The 22,152-nt window shown below is 38.4% G+C and overlaps 1 protein-coding gene across 3 annotated transcripts in view; it reads left to right on the top strand.

Moving 5' to 3' along the window:
• The window catches only part of NUMB (numb homolog (Drosophila)), a 37,468-nt gene that overhangs the window by 12,607 nt on the left and 2,709 nt on the right, over nucleotides 1–22,152 (top strand). The window contains exons 2-8 of one of the 3 annotated variants that reach the window (XM_010580021.1): nucleotides 814–888; nucleotides 11,927–12,001; nucleotides 13,893–14,033; nucleotides 15,537–15,738; nucleotides 17,981–18,283; nucleotides 20,078–20,227; nucleotides 21,083–21,226. In XM_010580021.1, the coding sequence (XP_010578323.1) occupies nucleotides 814–888; nucleotides 11,927–12,001; nucleotides 13,893–14,033; nucleotides 15,537–15,738; nucleotides 17,981–18,283; nucleotides 20,078–20,227; nucleotides 21,083–21,226 (1,090 nt within the window). The remainder of the gene's footprint in view (nucleotides 1–813; nucleotides 889–11,926; nucleotides 12,002–13,892; nucleotides 14,034–15,536; nucleotides 15,739–17,980; nucleotides 18,284–20,077; nucleotides 20,228–21,082; nucleotides 21,227–22,152) is intronic. The other 2 variants (XM_010580020.1, XM_010580019.1) reach the window with 2 other exon arrangements.

Here is a 22,152-nt window from a genome sequence, read left to right as displayed (position 1 = left end):
CCCCCCCCGAAACTATCCACAGTACCCTGAGCACTACGGTCTGATGTATTTCTTGAAATTGCTTTCTCTGCAGGCTAATATTATTCTAGGTTATTAATTTAAAAGCTTTGAAACTTACAGTTTCTATTTGCTGTTGTTTTGCTGTTTTTTTTAAGTAGTGCTGGATAAGATGAATATCCAGAAAACTGATATTTTTAAAAACTTTTTGTGAGAATAATGAATGTTTCAGTGTCCACATAAGAGCCTGGTGTTGTAATGAAGATAAAAAATTTTGGTTTACAACTTTTAAAAGCGGGCAGGGGGAGGGAAAGAAGGATGTTTTCTGTTTGCAAGATTGAAATCTCTTGTATTTGGGAATGAACATTCAAATATATTTGGTTATTTTAGTATGTAGTATCGTTCTGTTTTTGATACTAAATATATTTATCATTATTCAAAAATAATTTATTCACAGTCATCTCTATATTGACTTAAGGTTTTCACACCACACTAGTAAAAAAAAGTGACTAAAGCTCATTCTGAATAAGCAGGAAAATACAGTTCAACTTTTCAATTTAATTTTTTTTCCCCGAGTAAGAGAAGTCTGTCTTTACCTCAGAATTACTAGATGTATTATGTTTTTTTACTTATGCTGGTGGCCCATATAAATACAAAGTCAAACCTCCAAATACAGGTCTCAAAAGAAGGCTAGCAAAGTGCTGTTAGTGTCTATCGTCTCAGCTGTACTGAGATGAATTCAGAGATTGGATTTTTAAACCAGGGAGTTTAAGGAGCTACTGTTAAGCTTTTCTCCCCCTATTCTCTTTCCTGCAGTACTTGGGACATGTTGAAGTGGATGAATCCAGAGGAATGCATATCTGTGAAGATGCTGTGAAGAGACTGAAATCTGTATGTATATTTGTTTCATGAAAAGGTTGGCTTTGGGGCTGTGAGCATTACTGGAAAAGGTCCGTTCGGCAGCAGTGCCCCAGCTAAGGACTGAACTTTTGACCCATGTTAGGAGAACAGTTGGCTGGTTTGAGAGCACTGCTGTGGTTAGGGGGACATGCTAATCTGATGATGAGAGGGAGAGAGTTACAACTGTTCTTCCTACTTGCAGAAACCATTTGCAAAACAAATGTGTAAAAATCCTCTGTGACCTTTCAGACTAAGTTGGTACCCACATGGGACTTAGTCATTGTTTTTTAACAGTTCTTTCTCCCTCTCTCTCTCTCTTCCTCTCCCGCTCTCTCTCCCTCTGTTGCCTGCCACTTTAATAGTGACTTAATTCACTGTTATTATACAAAATATTACTTGATTTAGGCTGCTTTTTTCTAATGCACTGCAACATTGTAGTCATGCATGAAATAATCTGGCTTGCATCTGCTCAAAGTGGCCTGAAGGCTGCCTAATTCTGATATGTCATGAAGTGGCCTGCTCTTAGTTTGGCTTCTGTGAACGTTTGCTCCTGTAAATGGCACTCGTTCAAAGCTCTTTTGTATTTCTGTGGCTCATTTGAAGAGGTCTTGTCATCTCTTTCCTGCAGTAGTAATATCACAAAATCTTGTGGAAATAGCAAACTCCGCAAAGGCAGTGATCAGTCTATCAAGGAACTGAGGTTGAAACAGCATTGAAGAGAACAGAGGGAGAAAGGACATTAACATTTGAAGTTTGAATGGAGATAGAGAACTGCAATCCTTTTCATCACTTCCTTTATATGTCCTAGCTATATACATCCCTCAGTGATGCCTTAGTGGAAGAAACTCTTGTATCCTTGCAGCTCAACAAAATTACTGAAAGTACATCAAACACTTCTACTGTACCTTTCCTAATTTAAAATATCTGCTACTGGACATCACTTTTTTTCCTTACCAAATGTGGGAGCTCAACTTCCAACTAGACTTGTTCTTCCCTTCTTCATAGCACATGACAGAGGATTATAGGTTATCTTTTCTTCCTTCTGTTCTCCTGTAAAGTTTCTGAACTGGTTTAGTGCTCTGATTAAAATCAAGTCTTTTCATTCTTTTCTCTTTCAGCTAATGTATAGCAACCTGTTAAAGCTGCATCCCATCTGTTCCCATTCAGTCCAACAGTGATTGGTGATTGATTTTTATTAAAAAGGGCCATACAAAATATAAATTAGTTTCTTTATTCTGTGGGTTTAGTTTATGTAACTAAAAGTGCAAGTAATGACCACATAATGAATTGCATCTGGTTTTGTCCCATTCTGGTTTTCGTTCTATCAGAATACTTTCTATTAGCACACCAAATAACACTGCAGTATCTACTTCATGCTACTTCTCTCATTTTGTTCCCTAGGGAGCTATGTTGTGAAGTAGTTATTCTCTAGTTTTTTATAAACTTTAAGCCCACAAGCCAGTTAAGTGTACCTAAGCTTATAAATAATGAGACACAGTAAAGGCATAGTGCCCAGTTTCTTCTGGAATCTGGATAATTCCAGGTTTATGATTCTTGATCACCCGAATTGCTGATTCAAATGTCAGACTTGGATATCTGACTTCTACAGTGCATTCTCTGGAAGTAAATAATCTCTCTTCCCTCTTCTGTGCTATGTCTTTATTCCAAATTGTGGATGGCATCAATTTACCCATTCTCATAAATTCAGTGTTTTTCTTCAGATAATTTTTATTTCTTCTGCTGTTTGAAGTTTTTGGTGTCTATATATAAACTGGACACCAGCGCATGTCTCTTAACGATTGTTATCTGCATTGTCTCTTTTGTCAGTGTTGGAAGTTGAGAAGCAGAGGTGAAATTCTCATTGGGCCCCAAGAGGAAGATTCAGATTACTGAAACTACTTTGTGTGCTTTAGTTGCTAGACTCCATCAGATCCAAGGTTCATTTGGAGCTGCTCACTGCAATTCAACCCCTGCCCCCGACCCCCAGCGTGTAGGTTTTAAACCGGGGGCATTTCTTTAGGACTCTAATATTACTGAAAGCTCTTCTCTGTACAATTTGCTCTCTTAATTAGCAAAAGCCAAACCACTGGATGATGTTTTAGCATGCAAGGAATATGATAAGAAAACAGTTTGTTCTTTTGGTAGTCTCTTGCTTTCACAGTACTTGGTTATTTTGATGGGCTTTCTCTTGGTCTTGAAAGAATTACAAGTTTGAACTGCAGTGCTCCAACTGAAAGACTAACTTAAGGGAAATTGGACTTCACCTTTCATAGGGCTAAACTGCATTGAAATGTATGTGACCTCTTTTAATCTTTATTGTTTTCTCTGCAGGTAACATGGAGGTTTTATAAATCCAGTCAATAAAAATTACACAGAATTGTTGAAATACCTGTATCTTGTAGCTTCTAAAATTAAGTTCTGTCTATCTTTACTTATTTTGATAGATAAACTTTTTTCCTCTTAATTCTTGTTCTCCAACAGTTGGCAATTCATTTGCAGAACTGAAGCCTGTTCTTTTTTAAGGCTGACTAATGGATTTTAAAACATTTTATGGGATTTGTCAAGAAGAACATAGAACAGTGTTAATCTTGGTTTTAGGAATAGCTTAATTTCTACTTTGCTTTTTGAAAGAAAAGATGCAAACAAATCTTTCTGTCTCTTTATTGTGGGAAATAACCTAACCTTTCAGGTTTTTTTTTTTTTATTACCTGCTTGATTAATGTGGCGTGATTATTTTTGAGCATTACATCTTGCAGAACTTGAAACCAGATGATGGTGAGCATTTTATTCAGGCATTGTTTAATTGACAACTGAGTAAAAGAAGCCACTTTTAGCTAGAGAATCCCTCATCCATACTGTATTCTGTTACAGTTTTATAGCTCTGAAATCACACACCAACAATACTATAATGTGCAGTTGTTATATAGTTCAGAATGAATGAAGACAAACTTGAGTTATGTCCCTATTTTCTGATGAAATGCACCGCAGCCTCATTAATAGATAAGAAACCCATGTATTCAGCTATCAGTCTATTATGAACATGGGTTTATATTACCAATGGAGCTTACATTTTTCCCTTAGTAGGATATATTGCTAATTGTGTATACACTTCATATCTGGTAGGATCCTTGTGTTTGGACACTAAGCTCTAAGTGGTTAGTTCAGAACCATCTCACTGAATTTAAAATATTTAGCGCAAACTGGAAAATAACTTTGTAAGGGCCCTGTAAGTGTATTTGACTCAGGTATGGGAACAGCATATAAAGACAAAAGTATACTCTCTCGTGTCATTTTTTGATATTAAATGAGCTTTAGCCTGTAGTATTGGTTTCTAACTTGCCACTTTTTGTTTTAAATGATGCATTTGTTTTAATATATGTTCTTGTTTTAGCAGGTAAAGAGACATAATTTAATATTTTAAAACATGCATTAGTTATCTCTAAACTACATTAACTTAGTGTTGTTTAAAACCTATTTTGCATGATGTCTTTTCCATTAACCTTGTCCAGTTTATTAAAAACAATAATCTTGTTTAACAAACGTTTTGCTGAGAGCAAAATTAACCATCACCTAAAAATGAGGTAGCTTCTGGTGGATCTCTTTAGCTTCTGCTATCTTTAAAAAGCTGTTATTTAGTGTAATGCAATAGTCATTGCTCAACTTGGCAGCAGCATCCAACCCCTTCTCCTTATGTACACAACGCTGTGATTAATCCATTAGTTCCCCTCCTAGTGTTTAGCATATCCTGTCCAAATACATAACTGTTCCTGCCTCTAAAAATTGTTAAGCTTTTCAGCTGACTGAACTTAGAGATGTTCTTTATACAGTGTCTGAGTTGACATAAATATGTTACAGATACTTGGTAAAAAGCTCTGTGGAAGTACATTGGGCAGAGAGGCACACAGCAGCAGAAGTGAGGAAATGAAAAGTCGAGATTGACACTCCCTCCTTAACTTTGTGTTTCCTGGCCTTTGTTGGCTTGCGTCAGAACCATAGCTTTGTTTTAAATATAACTTTGTTTACCAATCAATTCTTGAGACACTGCCTCAGGATATTTGTAATAATATTTTTAATATGGTGTTGTTATCAGCGATCAACAGGTTGGAATTACACAGTGTTAATCTGGGGTCAGGGGCTGTTACAAAGACACTGTCTGTCTCATCTGCAGCTCTCCACGTCCTCCCTGTTACTACTATACCATAGCTTTCTTACAAGTGAAACAATTTGGAAAGATAGCAGGAACAGTGATAATGCTTTGTGCCAGCTTCCCTCAAACACAGAGCAGCATGTGGCTGTGCTCGCAGAGTGCCAGGCGTGGTGAAGTGTTCTTTCAGGAGATGGGTTCAGATCTTGCGGTTTTATTTTCACAGTCTGGTAACAAAATAAAGCCAGTAAACTAAACTGCATGCAAATATGCTTAAAATTGTGTGCTGCCTTTTTCTTAATGTGAATTGGGCAATCAGTATAATTGCTTCCAGGCTGAAGAAATTTAGGAAGTTGTAGTTCAGCTCTTGGTATCTTTGCACTTGCTTAACTGTCTGTCCCTGTCTGACCTGACTTTAAAGGGTCTTGTTCAGCCTATCAGTTCAGAGTTGTAGAATGAATATTTAGTATTTGTATAAATACTGTATAAAGCCTTGGAAGGCTTTAGAAAGAGTGAAAGGGGAAGGGATCGCATTTGTGTTTAAGTTGTACCACAAGGTAAGATGACATTCCTTACTGTTCAGAGAAGACTGCATAAGATGTGAAGTGTAAGAGTAGCATGTAAACAAAAGCAACAAATAAATGGAATAAAATAAAGTAGTGTTTAACCCTGCTTTATACCAGCCATACATGCTGCTTCTGCTTACAAAGCATTTGCTTTGGGAAAGAGTGATCAATACAGAGCAAACTTGACTGTAATTCCAGAGTTAGAACTTTGCATTTCACAAGAGCCTGTACAGTATTTTAATTGTTTAACCACCATGTCTGCTGCCAAGTTTGGTTTATAATCTAACTAAAAGGGACTAAACAAGGGAGAGTGAAAATAAAGTAACCACTTTGCATGAAATTGGGGCTGAGGTTTTCTTCTTTCCACCAATTTCAGGGCAGTAGCTTATTAGAATTGTGTGCGTGCCCTTTGATCTGCATTTTCATGGGATTATTTTCACATTTGCCTGTCGCACCTTCTCATGGATAACTCTAAAAACCCCTTCCTTTCCCTCCAAACCCTATTCTTGTGTGTGCTTGTTGGTTTGAAACCCTGGGACATTTTAGCTACCTACAGTAATAGCGCTCGACTTGTCCCCCCTGTTCCTCCAGGAAAGGAAGTTCTTCAAAGGCTTCTTTGGAAAAGTAAGTTTAATGCCTCATTTGTGCTTGCACTATAAGGAGTTACATCCCTGGTATAGCACTGCCATAAAATCAGGATGTTGAGAGTCCCCTAATCCATTTCAGAATATTTGCTTCTAAAACAGACGTGGAAAAATGTTTATCAAACAAAGACTATGGTTTAAAAAGCAACCTGAAACAGAAACTTAAATCCATATGGACTGTATCGGAAATTCAGTGTTCTGAACTGATTTGGTCTTCCTGAAAAAAAATGTGAATTTTCCTTTTAAACCCTTAAACTTGTGCCAGCCTACATCACCTGGGTAGATATCTACAGAGCAGCTGGGGTCTGTGCCTTGTAAGTGCTTCATGATGGGCTGCGTGGCACCATGAGTTGACCCCCAGATGTTAGCACTGGGAGAAAGCAGTGCACTGCTTTCACAAACCATCTCTTAAACCTTTCTTTTTGGAGCACAGATAAGACCAGGCATTTACCTACTATGTTTTTCTAACTGCAACTCAACTGTATAACTGAAAAATTTACTGTTTCTGTCGTTGCTCTTGTTTTCATGAGGACAGTGTCTTAGACGCAAAGGGAAACAACTCTTTGTCCTTATTAAGAAAGTGCTGTGCTGAGAGCTGGGTGATTTTATTCCTGCTGTCTACATCTCCACAAGGCAGTGCATGTAGACCTCGGAAAGAGCTCTCTCTCTTTTACCTCTCATCTGTTCCCTAACTCGGTGTTTAAAATTCCTGTAAAACATTTTAATTTAGTTTTCCTATGGAGTTAACGTAAGATACGGTTTCTGAAGTATCTTGTTATAAAATAAATCTTGGCTCAAATAGAAACTAACAGGTTTGTAACATACAAAAGTCTTGTGGAGCAGATTATTCTCTGGTCACAAATTTGTTTTGGCTTTGCTTGGGGAGTAAATAAGGTTTTTTCAGCTGCTCCTTTTTCACCTTTCACTCAGTGATGCATGTCACACAGGGACAGCTGTTTTCCCAATTCAGGTTTCTTCCTATGATCAGGGAAAGCATACATCTAAAGTGTAGCGATGGTGAAGTAAGAGGCTCTTTCTTTTCTTTTTTCTTTCTTTTTTTTAATGGCCAAAATACTGTAGGTGGGAGATCTGTCAGATTAATCAGATCATTCCTATGTGCAAATGAAATTTAAGAGCTGAAATCTACGAAGACTGGAGTCAAAACATGCCATTTGCTTTATAATTGAAAATGCTAAATACTACTTACAATTTGTTTAAAACAAACAAACAGAAAAAAACCCACCTCAACCTGATCAGATATGTTAGTTTTCTTTCTGCTTGTTGGTATTAACTTCTGTTAGAGTACATAAGAAAGCGAAGATGTAAAAGCACAGATATTTGCATAGCACTTAATTAAAAAAGGCAAAGACAGATTTTTATCTATTAAATATGCTAGCTTCCCCATTACATCTTATTTGCTTTTTTTTATGAAGTCCGGTACTTTACCACAGCCTTGTAGATTTGCTTTGTCTTTTATTATAATATTTTGCCAAAGAGGGACCTACTTCTACTTCAGCCTGTAAAGTTCCATTAATTAGCACTGAAACCACTTAAAATCCATAGTGTTTAGATATCCCCACAGCATCAGTATGACAGTGCCTTTATTACAGCTTTGGCCTACAATGGTAGCCCAAATCTAGGGAAAAACTGCAAAAAAAGGGACAGCTGTTCTCTTATTAATAATTGAGAAATATTAATAACTCTTACATATTTTGACTCTCATCTATAATTTCTCCACAGATGCCTTGCATTGGGATTAATATAATATTCCGAGCTGCTTAAAACATGTTAGTAGCTTTCAAAAAGTCAGTCTAGACAGGTTTACTGCTTTCCCTGTCCATATTTTTCTCCCCCTAAAAGGTAAATCTGACTGATTTGTGTCTGGAAATATTCAAGTGTTTGGTATTGAGAATACTTTCTTTTCAATTTTAAATAGAAATGAGATGTCTGTTGATAGCTCCAGGTTAGGCTTCTGCAGTTTTGTGTAGTGTATGCAACGTAACCAAATTAACTGCCTTTTTAGGCAGCTCTTCATATTTTAAAACTGAAGCTTTTCTGTTGTGAATAGTAGTACAGATTCAGTGATCTTTCTCCTGTTTTGCTTCCACTGAGTGCATGTATTTCTCATCACGCAATGTTTTATACAGAGTCTGAAATGAAAAAATTTCTTTATATGTACTTAAGACTCCAGATACATCTTATAGCTGTTTGTAAGTCCCAGGACAGAATAAAATAGGCAGAATTATTAGAAACAATATAGAAGTATTTAAAGAATGCATTATTGGGCAACTTTAATTGTGCTCTGGCATCCTTAAAACTTTATTTTCTACCTTACAATATAGTTGCTACTTACCTCCATGTTCCTATGACTTCTAACAGTTAAATTGTCATGACCTGCGCTGTTGATTAGGAGATGTGCATTTTGCATCTAGTCTGCTTCGTGGTTTTGGGTTTTTTGGGGGTTTGTTGGTTTTGGGGGGTGGGGTGGGGTTGTGGTTTTGGGTTTGGTGGTTTTTTTGTGGGGTTTTTTTTGTGGATGCCTGCCTCTCAGGCACTGCCAGCTTGTTGGAGAGGTTTCCTCGTGCTTAACCTGCAGTGGTCCTGCTTTGTCTTCAGGCCTCGTTGTCTGTTAGGACAGGTGCCTCACCCGCCCCCTGGAGACCTCCGAGGACTCTGAAATTAGTCCAGATAATGTATTGGAGCAGATTACTGACCTCCTAAGAAGTGCTGAGCAGCGAGGTTTCTATCGGGGCTGACTCAGCACTGATAAATCAGGCTCCCAGGAGTCGCTGTTACACGTGGCTCTCCTCCAGCAGTGCTGTCATCCAAAAGCTCTTGAATATGATGAGAAGCTACTGATATGGATGTCTAGATGAGTCCCTTGGTAGCAACATTTAAGACCACAGTGTTCCAGTAGATATTGGCCATTTGTTTTAAATACTTTTGTTTGGAGTCACCTATACCTTTCAGTGTTTATTACACAAGCTGCAATCCTGCATTGGAGTTCACTTCCCATGCAGTATCTCACATCTGGTCTGATTTTGGCTGGTGTGTGCCAGGAGTGCAAATGCTTATACTTAATTTGTAATCACGATATACTTGGCACTATCCCACCCATAAGGGAGTAGTACTTTGATTTGTATATCCAGTATAAACTGATTTGGAGAAGTATGTTCCTTTATGCATTACTTGTAGGCACAGATAAGCTGAGGATTCAGTAGATGCGCACATCATATGTTGCCCAACAGTAGTAGCTGTGTGTTTGGTATACAGATGGTAAGGCCTTACTCCTTCTATGTTCTGCATCTACCATAAATCTAGAAGAAGGAATTGGGAGATAAAAGTGTGTTTTGTTTTTCTCTTAGTGTAGCAAACCCGTGTTTGGTTATCTTGTATGAGGAACCTTATGTTTCCAGTGGGAGAGGAGGACTTAGCCCTTTAGCCTTTTCATTTTATTCCGAGAAACATGAAGTTCATGTCTTAGCTATTTCTAAATCCTCATTTGGTAAAATAGCAGGTGAGGAGTAGCTCTGCTGAAGGTCAGTACTGCTTTATGAAGTACCCAGCTCAGTTAAACTTGACTTTAATACAGACTTCAGGAACTGTTCACTATTTCTGCAGAAACAAGGTTTTTATTGTTTGCTGGGGAAGGACATGTATCTGTTTCTAATGATGGTAATCTAAACCAAACAGTTACCTGCAGGCATTGTCTTCTCTTGATTCTTTGTATTTCCTTGAAATAAAGATTTAAGACTGTTAATGGCTTATAAGAAACTGGTACTCCTTTTTAAAAGAGTTCAAGGAGACAGACCTCTACAAACCACTTGGTTTTGGGATTAATAGCAACTTTCAGGCTATGGAAGCTAGCTGAGCATTGAAAATATAGTCTATATTTTGTGGGTATTGATATTTACAGCCTTTTAAGACCAAAAATTAAAAGTGACTTTTAAATGCTGCAATAGTTTTTAACAGATATGATGGTAAATTTAAGTACATCTTCCTTTGTGCATTATACTCTTTCCCTTAAGCATTCTAGAATCTGACAGTTTTACTTTAAACCTTCTCTGGGGTATCCAGCAGGCTGGATGGACAGTTAGAAACTTGCTTCTGCAGGCACTTCTCTGTAGCTTGCTTTCATGCTGTGCTTATTTTCTTTCTTTTCTTTTAATCACTCTTCCATACAACTCAGTGCCATTCTCTGTTCTCACCAAGCTTTCTGAAAATGCTCGGGGTGTCATTGCTGCTTCTGAAATTGGGACGGATAGTTCCTCCCTCAAAACAAACAGAAGTTCTGCCAGGCCCATTTTCTTCACACTTGCTGCTTTTTCTGAGAATGAAACCAATGTGATATAGCAGGAGACTTTTCAGTCGAAGATATTTCATCCTTATAGTGTTAAAATTGGTGTTGCAGACTTGGAACATGTGGTGGCTTATGCCAGAATGTGTACTTGCTCCATTACTTGCCATATGAATATAAATTATATACATCTGCAATGAACTATTAAAAAAAAATTAATTGCAATTTGTGCATGAAGCCACTAGCTGATATCCCCTCATCTTTTTTTGTTATTGTTGCTCTCTTCAATCCCTGCAGTGGTCTGTGGTGTGTGCCCTTAGCAGCCACAAACTGTGTAAACCCAGTGCTTCAAAAAACATTACGGGGAGAATGTTTTATTAGCTGGCTTTAAGTATGGGGCTTGTGAATTAAAGTAACGTGTTTAAAAAAAGAAAAGATTATTTTTCTAGTAGTAGTTCTGTGTAACAACCAGTAAAATTATGTTGACATCTTGTACCTATTTTCTGTTCAGTGAATTAGTTTCAGAAGAATATGGTGTCACGTGTTTATACTGTTTTCTGTAACCTTCCCTTAAAAAGTAAACAGCCTAGAAAGAATCTGTAGCTTAAATGGCTCCTAAAGCCTTCCTGTGCTTCCCACTTTTACTTACCCTCAGCTTGTGGCAGCTGAAAGTTCCCACAGTCAGATCTTGGATAAAAGCCAGACCACTCCTCCGCTGCGTCAGCCTGCCACACACCATTGCTTTTTTTTTAGGATACACACCAAATGATCAAGAAATTGTATTTTTCTACCTCTCTTCCAAGATGTGACATTTAACTCTTAATAAATTAATGAAACATGTATGGATGATTGATCTTAGTATTAAGCTCATAACACAGTAACTGATGATTTTTGGGTGCTTTTAACACTGGTTTAAGGTGATGCCATGATTTTGCCATGTGACTATTGGGGTAGAGGGTAGGGCTGGTGGAAATATCAGGTAAGAATTTTCCTATGTTTAAACTTGTGCTAAAGAAGCTACCTGTGGTGTAACTCCTTATGAATTAATGTCTTCTGACTTTTTAGTGAAATTCTTCACCCACTTGGTCAGTCTTGAATTCTTTACTGTTAGTGGATGTACACCTTATTTTTGCCTCCACCTGTTCTATGCCCTATCCCTATCCCTATGATGTGCTGTTTCTGAAATACTCTCTTTGGCTTGGTTCTCTGAATGTTTTGCAACTTGGATTGAGTATCTGGCTTTGGGCACCCTACTGACCGTGGACTTCATCTACACTTAATGTTACGGTTCTTGGAAAGGGGAAGCGGGTGGCAGTCTGATGCTTTTGGCATAAAACTGTTTTTTTTTTTCTTTCCTTTTTTTAAATTTTTTTGAAAGTCTGGGAAGAAAGCCGTTAAAGCAGTCCTGTGGGTTTCGGCGGATGGACTCAGAGTTGTAGATGAGAAAACAAAGGTTAGATTTCCCTGGACAAAAGTTTTAAATCTCTCTATAATAACATATGTGCTATAACTTTAAATGGACACCAATCTTTATGTTAATGCAAATGTTGGCATTTGAAAGGAAGACTGAAGTGTATAATTAGTTTAATTATTTCTTGCTTTGTAAACATATGTATGCCTGCTAATTTTTTTCCTCCAGTTAATTTCACACTACTTTCAAGACACATTTCATAAAACGTGGCAGGTAGCACAAGCTTACAATATTTTTTTATTGCATTTACTGGAAGAACCATTTTTTCCCTGTAAGTTCTGTTGACATTGAACTTGGGAGAGTCCTTTGACTTTGTTCTGCACCACTGCAGAAGGCTGCAGTAGTAATACATGAGCAAACTCATGTTAATCAATGTAATTTTCAGTGCATCCAAATGCTAGAATGGGTCTGAATGAACAAGAGAGAGCTTCCAAAAATGCAATGAAGAGACTAAATGAGATAGGGGGGTTGTGCCTTCAGACTCAAGCTAAATAGTAACTGAGTATCAAATTCAATAATTTCTAATTCTAATATCTAAGCTGTTGGTCTGAAGTAGAAGACTAATGTGTTTGTGGCATCCTTCTAGATTGTTTTACAATTTTTTTGATTGTGAAATAGCAGTATGTACCACCTAGGTGCCTGTGTGCAAGTAATAGGAAACGATTCTTGGTTTTATGTAGATGTAGGCAATTAGAAATAAAAGCTTTAGGCTTGCCTCTGTAAGTGAACTAGTATTTTAAAAGATGGCATGGCTATTGGAACAATTTTTACTCTCATTAGTCTGAAATTAATTCATTTTATATTCATGTCATTTAACCCTTACTTTGTCAACCTAAAAGATGATTTCTGCAAGCCGACACTGAGAAGCAGGTAGAGATAGTTCATATCCCTCTGCAGTACGGCTGCCTGTCAAGTACCTGCTCTGTGGCTAGACTTCTGCAGGGCTGCTGTTATGGTATGGTTCATCAGCACTAAAATTACTGTCTCTTAAGAATTCAGTTTCTAATACCAACATACTGATGTAGGTGAATTCATTCTACTGATTGCCTCATTTAAAAATAATAATACATGTATTATTTTTAGAAGTATTACTGCATATATCTAATCTTTTAAAATTGAATTTTAATAAGTTGTGCAGACCCTGGAGGTAATTAAAAGTATAGGACTTAAAAAGAGAATATACTATTGCCTCCTGGTGGTTGAATACATTAGCACAGGTGCCAAGTACCAACCACCAACCAAAAGAAACAATTTTGGAAAAAAATGTTGAAAAAATAATTTTTAATGAAGATGGCATAGTTCTTAAACTATACTATCTCCTTTTTGGAAACACTTCTCCCATCAGTCTATGGGAACAAATCAGGGGTGTTTGATACTACCAGTGCTGCTGGTGCTTCTCCATTGCATCCCTGCTTAGCTAATTGGCAGATCAGCTTTTGCTTTTTGTGTAGCAGCTGCTAGACCTTTTCACACATGCAGATCTCTCCCATAAGTTTTAGCATCATGTTTTATCCACAGTAAAGATTTTTTGATTGCAAGACTACCAGAGCTGCTGTAAAAATAAAACAAAAATGTGAGCTCCATAGTCTAGAGGAGAGATCTTAGGAATTGTTTGGGTCCCTAAATTCTTAAGTGGTGCCTTGGCACACTTCTACCAAAGGTGGCTGGTGGAAAATCTCTTCTGTCCTTTTTGTTTCATACTGGGAATAGATTCTGAATGCTGAATTCATTAACAGATAACTATAGCCACATCAGGTTATCCTCTTGTTAGTATAACTCATCTTCTTGTAGTTAACACCGAAAATTACTTGTTCAAGTGTTTGTCTATATTTCCTCACATTTCTTTTATTGGGGGGGAATTTTTTCCCTCTAGGATCTTATAGTTGATCAGACAATAGAGAAGGTTTCTTTCTGCGCACCAGACAGGAACTTTGACCGGGCATTCTCATACATCTGTCGAGATGGCACAACAAGACGCTGGATATGCCACTGCTTTATGGCTGTAAAGGACACGGTAAGTTTAATATGGTGTGTGTCCAACTCTTCCAGCTTCTAGCTGGAAGTTATGCTCAGAAAAATTAACTGCCTAGAATACTGCAGTATGTTTTGACTTCAGCTAAAATATTACTTAGTTCTTGAAAATTGTTTTAGTTCTAATTCTTTCTATCTGAATTATTTGCCATCCCTCTGTGGTGTCATCTTGTGGAGAGAAAAATGGTGCCCAGCATGTGTATAAAAGGAATGCAGTCAGCCTCAGATATATCTAGCAGAAGGGAACTACTCTTCTAAAAATAGACAGAAGATATTCTTATCTGAAAATGTATACAGCCAAAAACTGAAACAGCAATGACAGTTTTTCCAGGATAAAATCATAGTGAGTAAATACAGACTGGTTATGAATGCAGCCTCTTGTTTGCGAATGTTATCTTGAATGGGAAGTCATCTGAATGTTAAGGGATGGAGCTAAACTGAATTAAATTAGCATCCTGTTTGCTTCTAAGGGATAGAGATTTTTCCAGTAGAAGGTTTGAAAGTAAGTTACCTCTATCAGTCTCTTGCTGTGTAGACTTATTTAACTCCCTGATCTGTCCTTTTCCTCTTTCTGCTTTTTGTTGAATCCTGCCTATATTATACAACGCGCTTGAAACCTCATGCAGATTCGTTGTGTGAACTCCACATAGCTGCATGTTCAGAGCAATTGTACTTGACAATTTCTCATTTTTCTTTAAAGAGAAACAATGAAGTTAGAAATTCCCAGTTAAGCTTACATTAGAGCTGGAGCATTTCTATTTTCCTCTGTGAATAACATGTCATTTCACTTACTGATTATAATAGATGAGTTGAGCTACTGGTAGCAATAGCACCTCTGACTCAACTGTAGCTGCTGTATCAGCTAGATTGCTGGACTTCCTCTGACTTGAATTTCCTTTCCTTATTGCAGTTATTGGATAATGGATCCTTTTGACCTCACTAGTTAATAATGGAAGTGCTTTTCAGAAGGCACTTTTAATACTAACTTGTGCATTTGGTCAGGGCCATTAAGAGGTGTAAGTAGTCACCATTGTACTTTTAATTTTCACGCTTGCACACAATGGTAGTGTCTCCCTGAGCCCTCTGTAAACTTTCTCCATCTGAGAAATAGCACTTATCTGTCCTTCAGGACTTACACCTGCTTAAGACAGCTTCACAAGAGTTCTTTGTGCACAAATGTATCCAGAGGCAAGGGATCAGTGCAGGCAGGTTATCACCCTAGCATCTTAGTAGCAGTTGAACTAAACAGATTATCTGTCAATCTCTTTCATTTCTGGGTGGCCTTCTTGAACACTGCTTGTGCATTAATAGTTGGGAGTCTTTATATACCAGGTTTAATTTTAGAGCCATACAAAAGGTGGCCAATTACAGTAGTTCTTTTTAATGCCTTAATTAGATTCCTCTTGTAAAGGCAGGTTATCACTTTGCAATGCTTGATGTATGTTTCTGTTCCAGTTACTGTATGATGCAATGTTGTCTTGTACAGGGGGAAAGGTTGAGTCATGCCGTGGGCTGTGCATTTGCAGCATGCCTGGAGCGAAAGCAGAAGCGAGAGAAGGAGTGTGGAGTGACTGCCACCTTTGATGCCAGCAGAACCACATTCACTAGAGAGGGGTCATTCAGGGTCACTACAGCTACTGAACAAGCAGAGAGAGAGGAAATTATGAGACAGATGCCGGATGCTAAAGGTATGGGGTGCGACTTAAACAATCACCCATAGCGAGCAAAACCAGCACTGAATTGAATTGGAGCCTGTGCAAGGATTGAGGCTTAACGTCCTTGCAGCATTCCCTGTCTTGAACCTTATTATGTACAAATCATACTCCCTGACGCTTGTCACTTCACAAGATGAAAAATGCTTCCAGATTCACTCATAGTGCATTTTCCCACATTTCCTCTAGAAAAAGTACAAGTAGCTTCAATGTGAAAGCTGCTCCTGCTTTGTTTTGTCAGCCTGCTTTATGGTAGAGAACACCATAGGTACCATACTAAAAGGCCTTATTAGAAAAATGTTATAAAAATATAACAAGTTTGCCAGACATGAAGTAATCCTTTTTGTAGTCTAAAGCTTATGGTAAATGAACAGGAAATTATATGCATTTTTCTTAGAAAATACTGTACTTTTTATTTTGATTTTTAAGGCAGGTTACAAAGTATATGTATAGAGTTATACTGCATGAGGGAAGAAAGACCAGAGTGCTTTCTAAAAAAAACAAACCAAAACAACCACCCCCTTCCCATAAAACACATAACTGTTGCACTGTTAATTACATTCAAAACTAGTAACTAACTGATTTGAGAGGAGTTAGTTTTTACTTCTTGGCCATTTAAAATGCCATTTACAGTGTTCTGAAATTCAAGTGAAAGTAGAACTTCTTACTCAAGTTTTATTACAAGTAGTGGAGTTCTACAGCTAACACAAATAATTATTATAAACATTGTTCATAGCCCTCTTTACAGTGGAGTTGAACTTTTGTTTCAGAGGGTTCCACAGCAAGTTTTATGCTGCCACTTGATTGCAAAACTTTAATCTTCATTTTCATCATCCATCTGCTTGTTCCCATACGTTAGTTTTAGAATGTGCTAAATGAAGCTTAAACACAAGGCCTTTGTTACTTGAGGGCATGAGTCAAAGTCTTGACTCAATGAAGGTGTGTGAAATCCTTTCCAAGAAAGACTGATTAGAAAAGTTTCACTTGAACGAGCAGCTGCAACTCATGGGTACTGAAGCTTGCAAGACAACATAATTAGTTCTTCCTACCATTTCAGCTCCTCAGAAATCTGTAGTGTGACTCCTCTCTTTAGCAGACTTCTAGTTATTCTGCTGATTTCTCAACAAAAAAAGTCATTGTTTTCCTAAAACGTTTGGAAAGCAATATAGGTAAAATAAAGAGTTCACACAAGGGTGGTGAGAGTTCCCCTTCTCCTGCAGTGTTGATGAGCTGTGTTTATTGCCCCCAAAGCCAATTCACTTACTTACAATGTGAGAGAAAGAGAGTTTTCCTAGAGATGGAAAAATCCCCATTGCTATTATAATAAGTGTCATGATTTAAACTAGGCTTAATCCTACATTTCTACCATTAGGCCTGGTTGACAGAAGCATTGTGATGCTATGCAAAACCCTGCAAAGTGAAGCAGCTGACTTTAAGTTGGAGGAGCTCCCAGTGCAACTAGTGATTGGGTGGTAATGTGACAGCTAAATTCAGTTAAAGTAGTGACACAGGAACTCACTGTAAATGTGCCTGGTGTTAGCCATGCCTGTCAGCTCAGAGGCTGGATCTACCTTGCAGCGCACTTCCATCTATCTGTAATGTATTTCCTGGAGTAGCTGGGAAGCTGCAGCCTGAGCACTGAATGCAGCCTAACCTGTTATGTCCTGCTGCTACCTTTGGCCTGCTGAAGCTTGTGCAGTGCGTTTGGCTACTGCTGCTGATTCTGCAGGGCTAGGAGGGTGGCTTTTAAAAGAAGGTCCTAGAGCTGGGTTCTGTTCCCTGCTGCTGCTGAGCTATGCCACCCTAAGTCACTTAAAACAGTTTGCAGTAATATTTTGGCCATAGTTCTGTGTGAGGCAGAGTAAAGGTCTCAAACACACAATTCACTTTTTGCAGTCTCTAATCGTAAATGAATTGCAAGTATTTCTAGAGCTGAGGTCTCAGGAATAGCTAAAAAGAATAAATATATATAACACCATCATTTCTATGAAGTGGCTAGCCTTAGTAAGCTTTGCTTTGGAGATTCAATGTACGTAAAGTGATGTGATGAAGACAGTGATGGTATACAGAAATTATTCTTCTGCTGTGGTAGTAGAAACTCATTTGGAAGAGTACTAGTTATGCAAATTCCTGCCATTTGTCTTTTCAAAACAAATGGGAGTAGGGGCAGGCAGTTGAACATTGCTTTACTCTGCTAACCTCACCGTATTTCCTCCAGCAGTTGAAACAGAAGTGAAAACAGTAGCACCAGGTGCTGCACCAAACAATACTGCCCCCTCTTCTGGCTCACCAACCTCTCCTACTGCTGAAGTTGCTGCCTCTCTGGATAAAGAAATGAGCAATCCCCACGCTATTCCACGGAGGCATGCCCCCATAGAACAGCTTGCCAGGCAAGGGTCTTTCAGGGGCTTCCCGGCCCTTAGCCAAAAGATGTCTCCTTTTAAACGCCAGTTGTCTTTGCGAATAAATGAGCTGCCTTCAACGGTGCAAAGGAAGACTGATTTCCCCATGAAAAACTCAGGTAAAACCAAATGGTTCTAGTAAAACATTACCTTAAATTGTCTCTTCCTCCTTTCCTTCTCTGTGGCTTCAAATAACTCCTTATTTTCTAGTAAATCCTTCTTCCTGCCTCATGTGGATCATTTCTCATGGATGAACATCACCATGTCAGAAAATTTCTGCTTTGGGTATAGGCAAGAATTTCAAATGCAGTATTCACATGCAGAAGACAAACAGTTCTAATCACTGTCTGAAATACTGGAGCACAGCTTGAAGTGCTCCAAGAATGGGTGTTGGTGAATTAGTAGGTGCTGGCTCTTCGCTCTAGGTCACTGAACCAGTTCCTCCACTTAATGCCAGGGCATCCTGAGACACAAATCCCTTCAAGGCCTTAACCACTTGTCATGGGATCATGTGATGCTTTTCTGCAGTCTGTCCTTCTGTCTGTCTGAATTCTTTTTGAGAGGAACGGAATGGCTTTTCACCTTGCGTTAAAGGAAACTTTACAGTATAGGTGGTACAGTTTTCATGTGATGGTAGTGGGGTTTTCTGGAGTTATCCCAACATAAATACCTGGGGTGCTCAGTGACTTGCATAATGTCCTAGAATCTCCTTAGCTATGTTACCCTGCAGGCCAGCTGTACTCTCACTTGGCAACAGAGCTAGTTTAAGGGTTCTAAGCTTTAAAGTAAAAATTACTGTGGCAAAGGCAAAACCAACAAAAATAGCTAGTCTGACTTCTCTTACAATCCTTATTTGGTGACCTGTGCTTTAAGGACCAGCACTGAGTTTATCAGTTTTACAGTAATAGTGCACTGCTCACTAGTGATCCTCACCGAGCACACTACAAGATGCATTTTTCATGATTCAGAACACTTCTGATGCATGTTCCTATGTATGCTGCTGCCAGTGCTGCTTACTGTCACACCACGTGCGCTGTATTGGAATATCCTTCAAAGAATCAATTTTTGGGCATGCCTTCCACTGAATTTTAGATATGGTGCATGTTGTGTTCAGACATCTTATGTTTTTTATACTATTTGTGCTTAATTATGCCTGCTTATGTCAGTTCTGTGCTGACATGATCATCAGACTGATGATCAGTACTTTTGAAAAGCAGTGCAATTAGTAATAATGAGAACATCTGGTAAGTTGGCAGTTTTACTCCAGATGTTACTTTATCCACATTATGCTGATACTTGGTTTAAAACTGAGTGTCCATTTTATTTGAGCATTCAGCTTTTGCTTTTCATAATTCTACCACAGGAGCTAGGGATTTCAGCTACCACTGAACTGGAGCAATCAACATTCTAACTCTAGACTTAACTTGCCACTGTGCATTGCTGTCAGCACGTCTAAACTTCATCTAGTTACTGTTGGAAGTATGTTGTTGGAACACTTAAATCTATCATAAGTATTTTCATTTCACAGAGTGCCAAATCTTAGTGCCAAATCCTTGATATGTTTAGCACTTTAATACTGAAAGATTTAGATCTCTGCTAAAGCTATAGAAAACCCTTTTATTTTCTGAAATGAACATCCTCTTGCATTAACACAGAGAAGCAGTAAGAACTGACTTTAAATCTGGAACGCTGATCTCCTTACCCTCTTGACTTAGTCACAAAATACACTAATGTGGTATTCTATTTCAGGTCAGGTCTTCAACGCTAATTTTAAAGAAAGCTGTCATGCAAAGCAGTAGCAGGAACATCTAGGACATAAGGGAACTAATTATATTTCCATTTCACATTGGTATTTGTAAATTGTTTCTGTATCCTTTAAACTTCCAATTTAATGAATTTTGTTTACATTTTAGTCCCTGAGGTAGAAGGGGAAACAGACAGCATTAGTGCCCTGTGCTCTCAGATCACCAGTGCTTTCAGCACACCATCAGAAGATCCCTTCTCTTCAGCCCCCATGACAAAACCAGTGACAGTAGTCGCACCACAGTCTCCTGCCTTTCAAGGTTTGTGATTTCTTTGCGTGCCGTGGTCATGCTGGATGAGGCTTGAATGCACATAATGTTGCTTTCCAGTAACACATGGTCTTAATTTTTTGTGCAAGTCCTTTTAGCAGTACTTTGGGGGAATGGCATCCTGCTTTATTCATCTTGTCTGTTTAGTTTTTCTGTGTTTTTGTTTTTAACAAGAAGTCCATATACCTACCACACGATAGTTACCTGTAAAAGGGACTGGCTTTGAGATAATGGCTATTTTAACTTTCTGCCTTCTGAACTGCAAAAACCTTACCAACTGTGTGTCACAGGAACCAAATCCCACAAGGGAAGAGATTTTGTGCCACCACATGATTACTGTTTTTCACACAAACTCTTAGATAAGTTGTGGAGAGATGCCAACTATAGAACACACAGCAGCCTCTAATCTTCATTTCACTGATATGCTTTTATACAAGTTGTGTGAAAAAAGAACCTCTCCTTCTTAAATCCAGTTATTGTTACTTTGCATCTAAAATCTGTTCTTTTGAATCTAAAATTAATCATACAGTAACTTCTGGTGAGCCACATATCTTCTCTATGAAAACAACAAATTTAACTTCAGTTGGTCATCAGAACTCAAGGTCTCATCAAATACTTAAAACTCCACCATCCCACAATTCTGTTAACAAGCGTGGGCTTGGTGAAATGGAATTTATTAGCTTTATCGGCTGTCAGTCCAATTTGGCTAATTTACACAAAGTGCTGTCATGTGGAAGTGTCTAAAATTGTTATATGTTGATAGGTGTGACATGGCCCACTAATATTCCAGTCACGTGCATGCCTGGCATGAATTAATTGTACTGATGTTGTCTGCTCCCATTTTAGTTAATGGCACTGCCTCTGCCTTCTGTGTGCTTGCTGCTAAACCATCCCAAGCTGCTGTAGTGTCCACAGCTATGCCAGTTCGTGAAACCAATCCTTGGGCTCATGCTCCTGCTGCTAATACTGGAGCTGCAGCCATGGTTGCTGGTAAGATTGGAAGTGGATCCGGTGCATTGCTATGAGAACTTGGATCAAAAGCATAATTGAGCCCTTGAGACAATTGTCAATGCCACTTAATGGCAAGTGGAAGGAACAGTAACAAAAGCCGGAAGTAGTAGCCTTTTGCATGAGTGGATGGAGGGAAGCGATGAACTCCCTGGTTCTGGGTCTATAAGCTGGACTGATTCTTATTTTGGCAGCATTTTAGAAAATCCAGTGCTTAAAAAGGAAGTAATGAAATAGTGTGTTTGGGGATGAAGAGGGAAGAATCTATGCGTACCCAAAATAATTTTTGTGCGTTCTTTCCACTAGCATATGTAAGGAGAGATTAAGTTGGTTGCTTAAAGGCTTTAGAGGTTCATTTTTTTCTGTTTAGTCTGTCCCTCCAGTCCTTGTCTGTAGTTACATACAATGCAAGGTAGTACTTTAAAGGGCTGTCAGCCATGTGGATATAGGTGCTAGAAGGCTACAATCAAACTAACATCATTTCCTAATATAAGCTCAACTGAAAAAGAGAAACTTTGCTAGTGAAGTAGTAGGTTCTACTTGGCCTTGTAAGAATACCAGACCCATTTTCAGTAAGTCTTCCCCCATAAGAGAGAGTCCCTAAGCTCTGCCTTCAACAGTTCCCACTGTAAAAACAACAGTAAACTGAGCTTTAGATGGTGTTTAACTAGATCAGGCTGATGGCAGACTATTGACTTCTCCAAAACACCAAATAACATGTGAATTGTAGAGCCATCTCTACTATTCCTGGTTGCTTTTCTCATCACATTGGAAACCTGGCAAGGCCCTATGGGAGAGAAAGAGGATTTGAAACTGTAGGGTGAAGGAAAACCAGAATTCAGGTGGTGGGACATAGCTTTGAAACTGTGGGAGGAATGGAAATGATGGTGGGTTTTGGTTTTTTTTCT

This window comes from Haliaeetus leucocephalus, unplaced genomic scaffold (assembly GCF_000737465.1).
Source record: "Haliaeetus leucocephalus isolate CR32 unplaced genomic scaffold, Haliaeetus_leucocephalus-4.0 Scaffold696, whole genome shotgun sequence".
NCBI classification, from domain to species: domain Eukaryota; kingdom Metazoa; phylum Chordata; class Aves; order Accipitriformes; family Accipitridae; genus Haliaeetus; species Haliaeetus leucocephalus.
The sequence above is the reverse complement of the archived record's forward strand: the minus strand, read 5'-3'. Positions and strand labels throughout refer to the sequence as shown.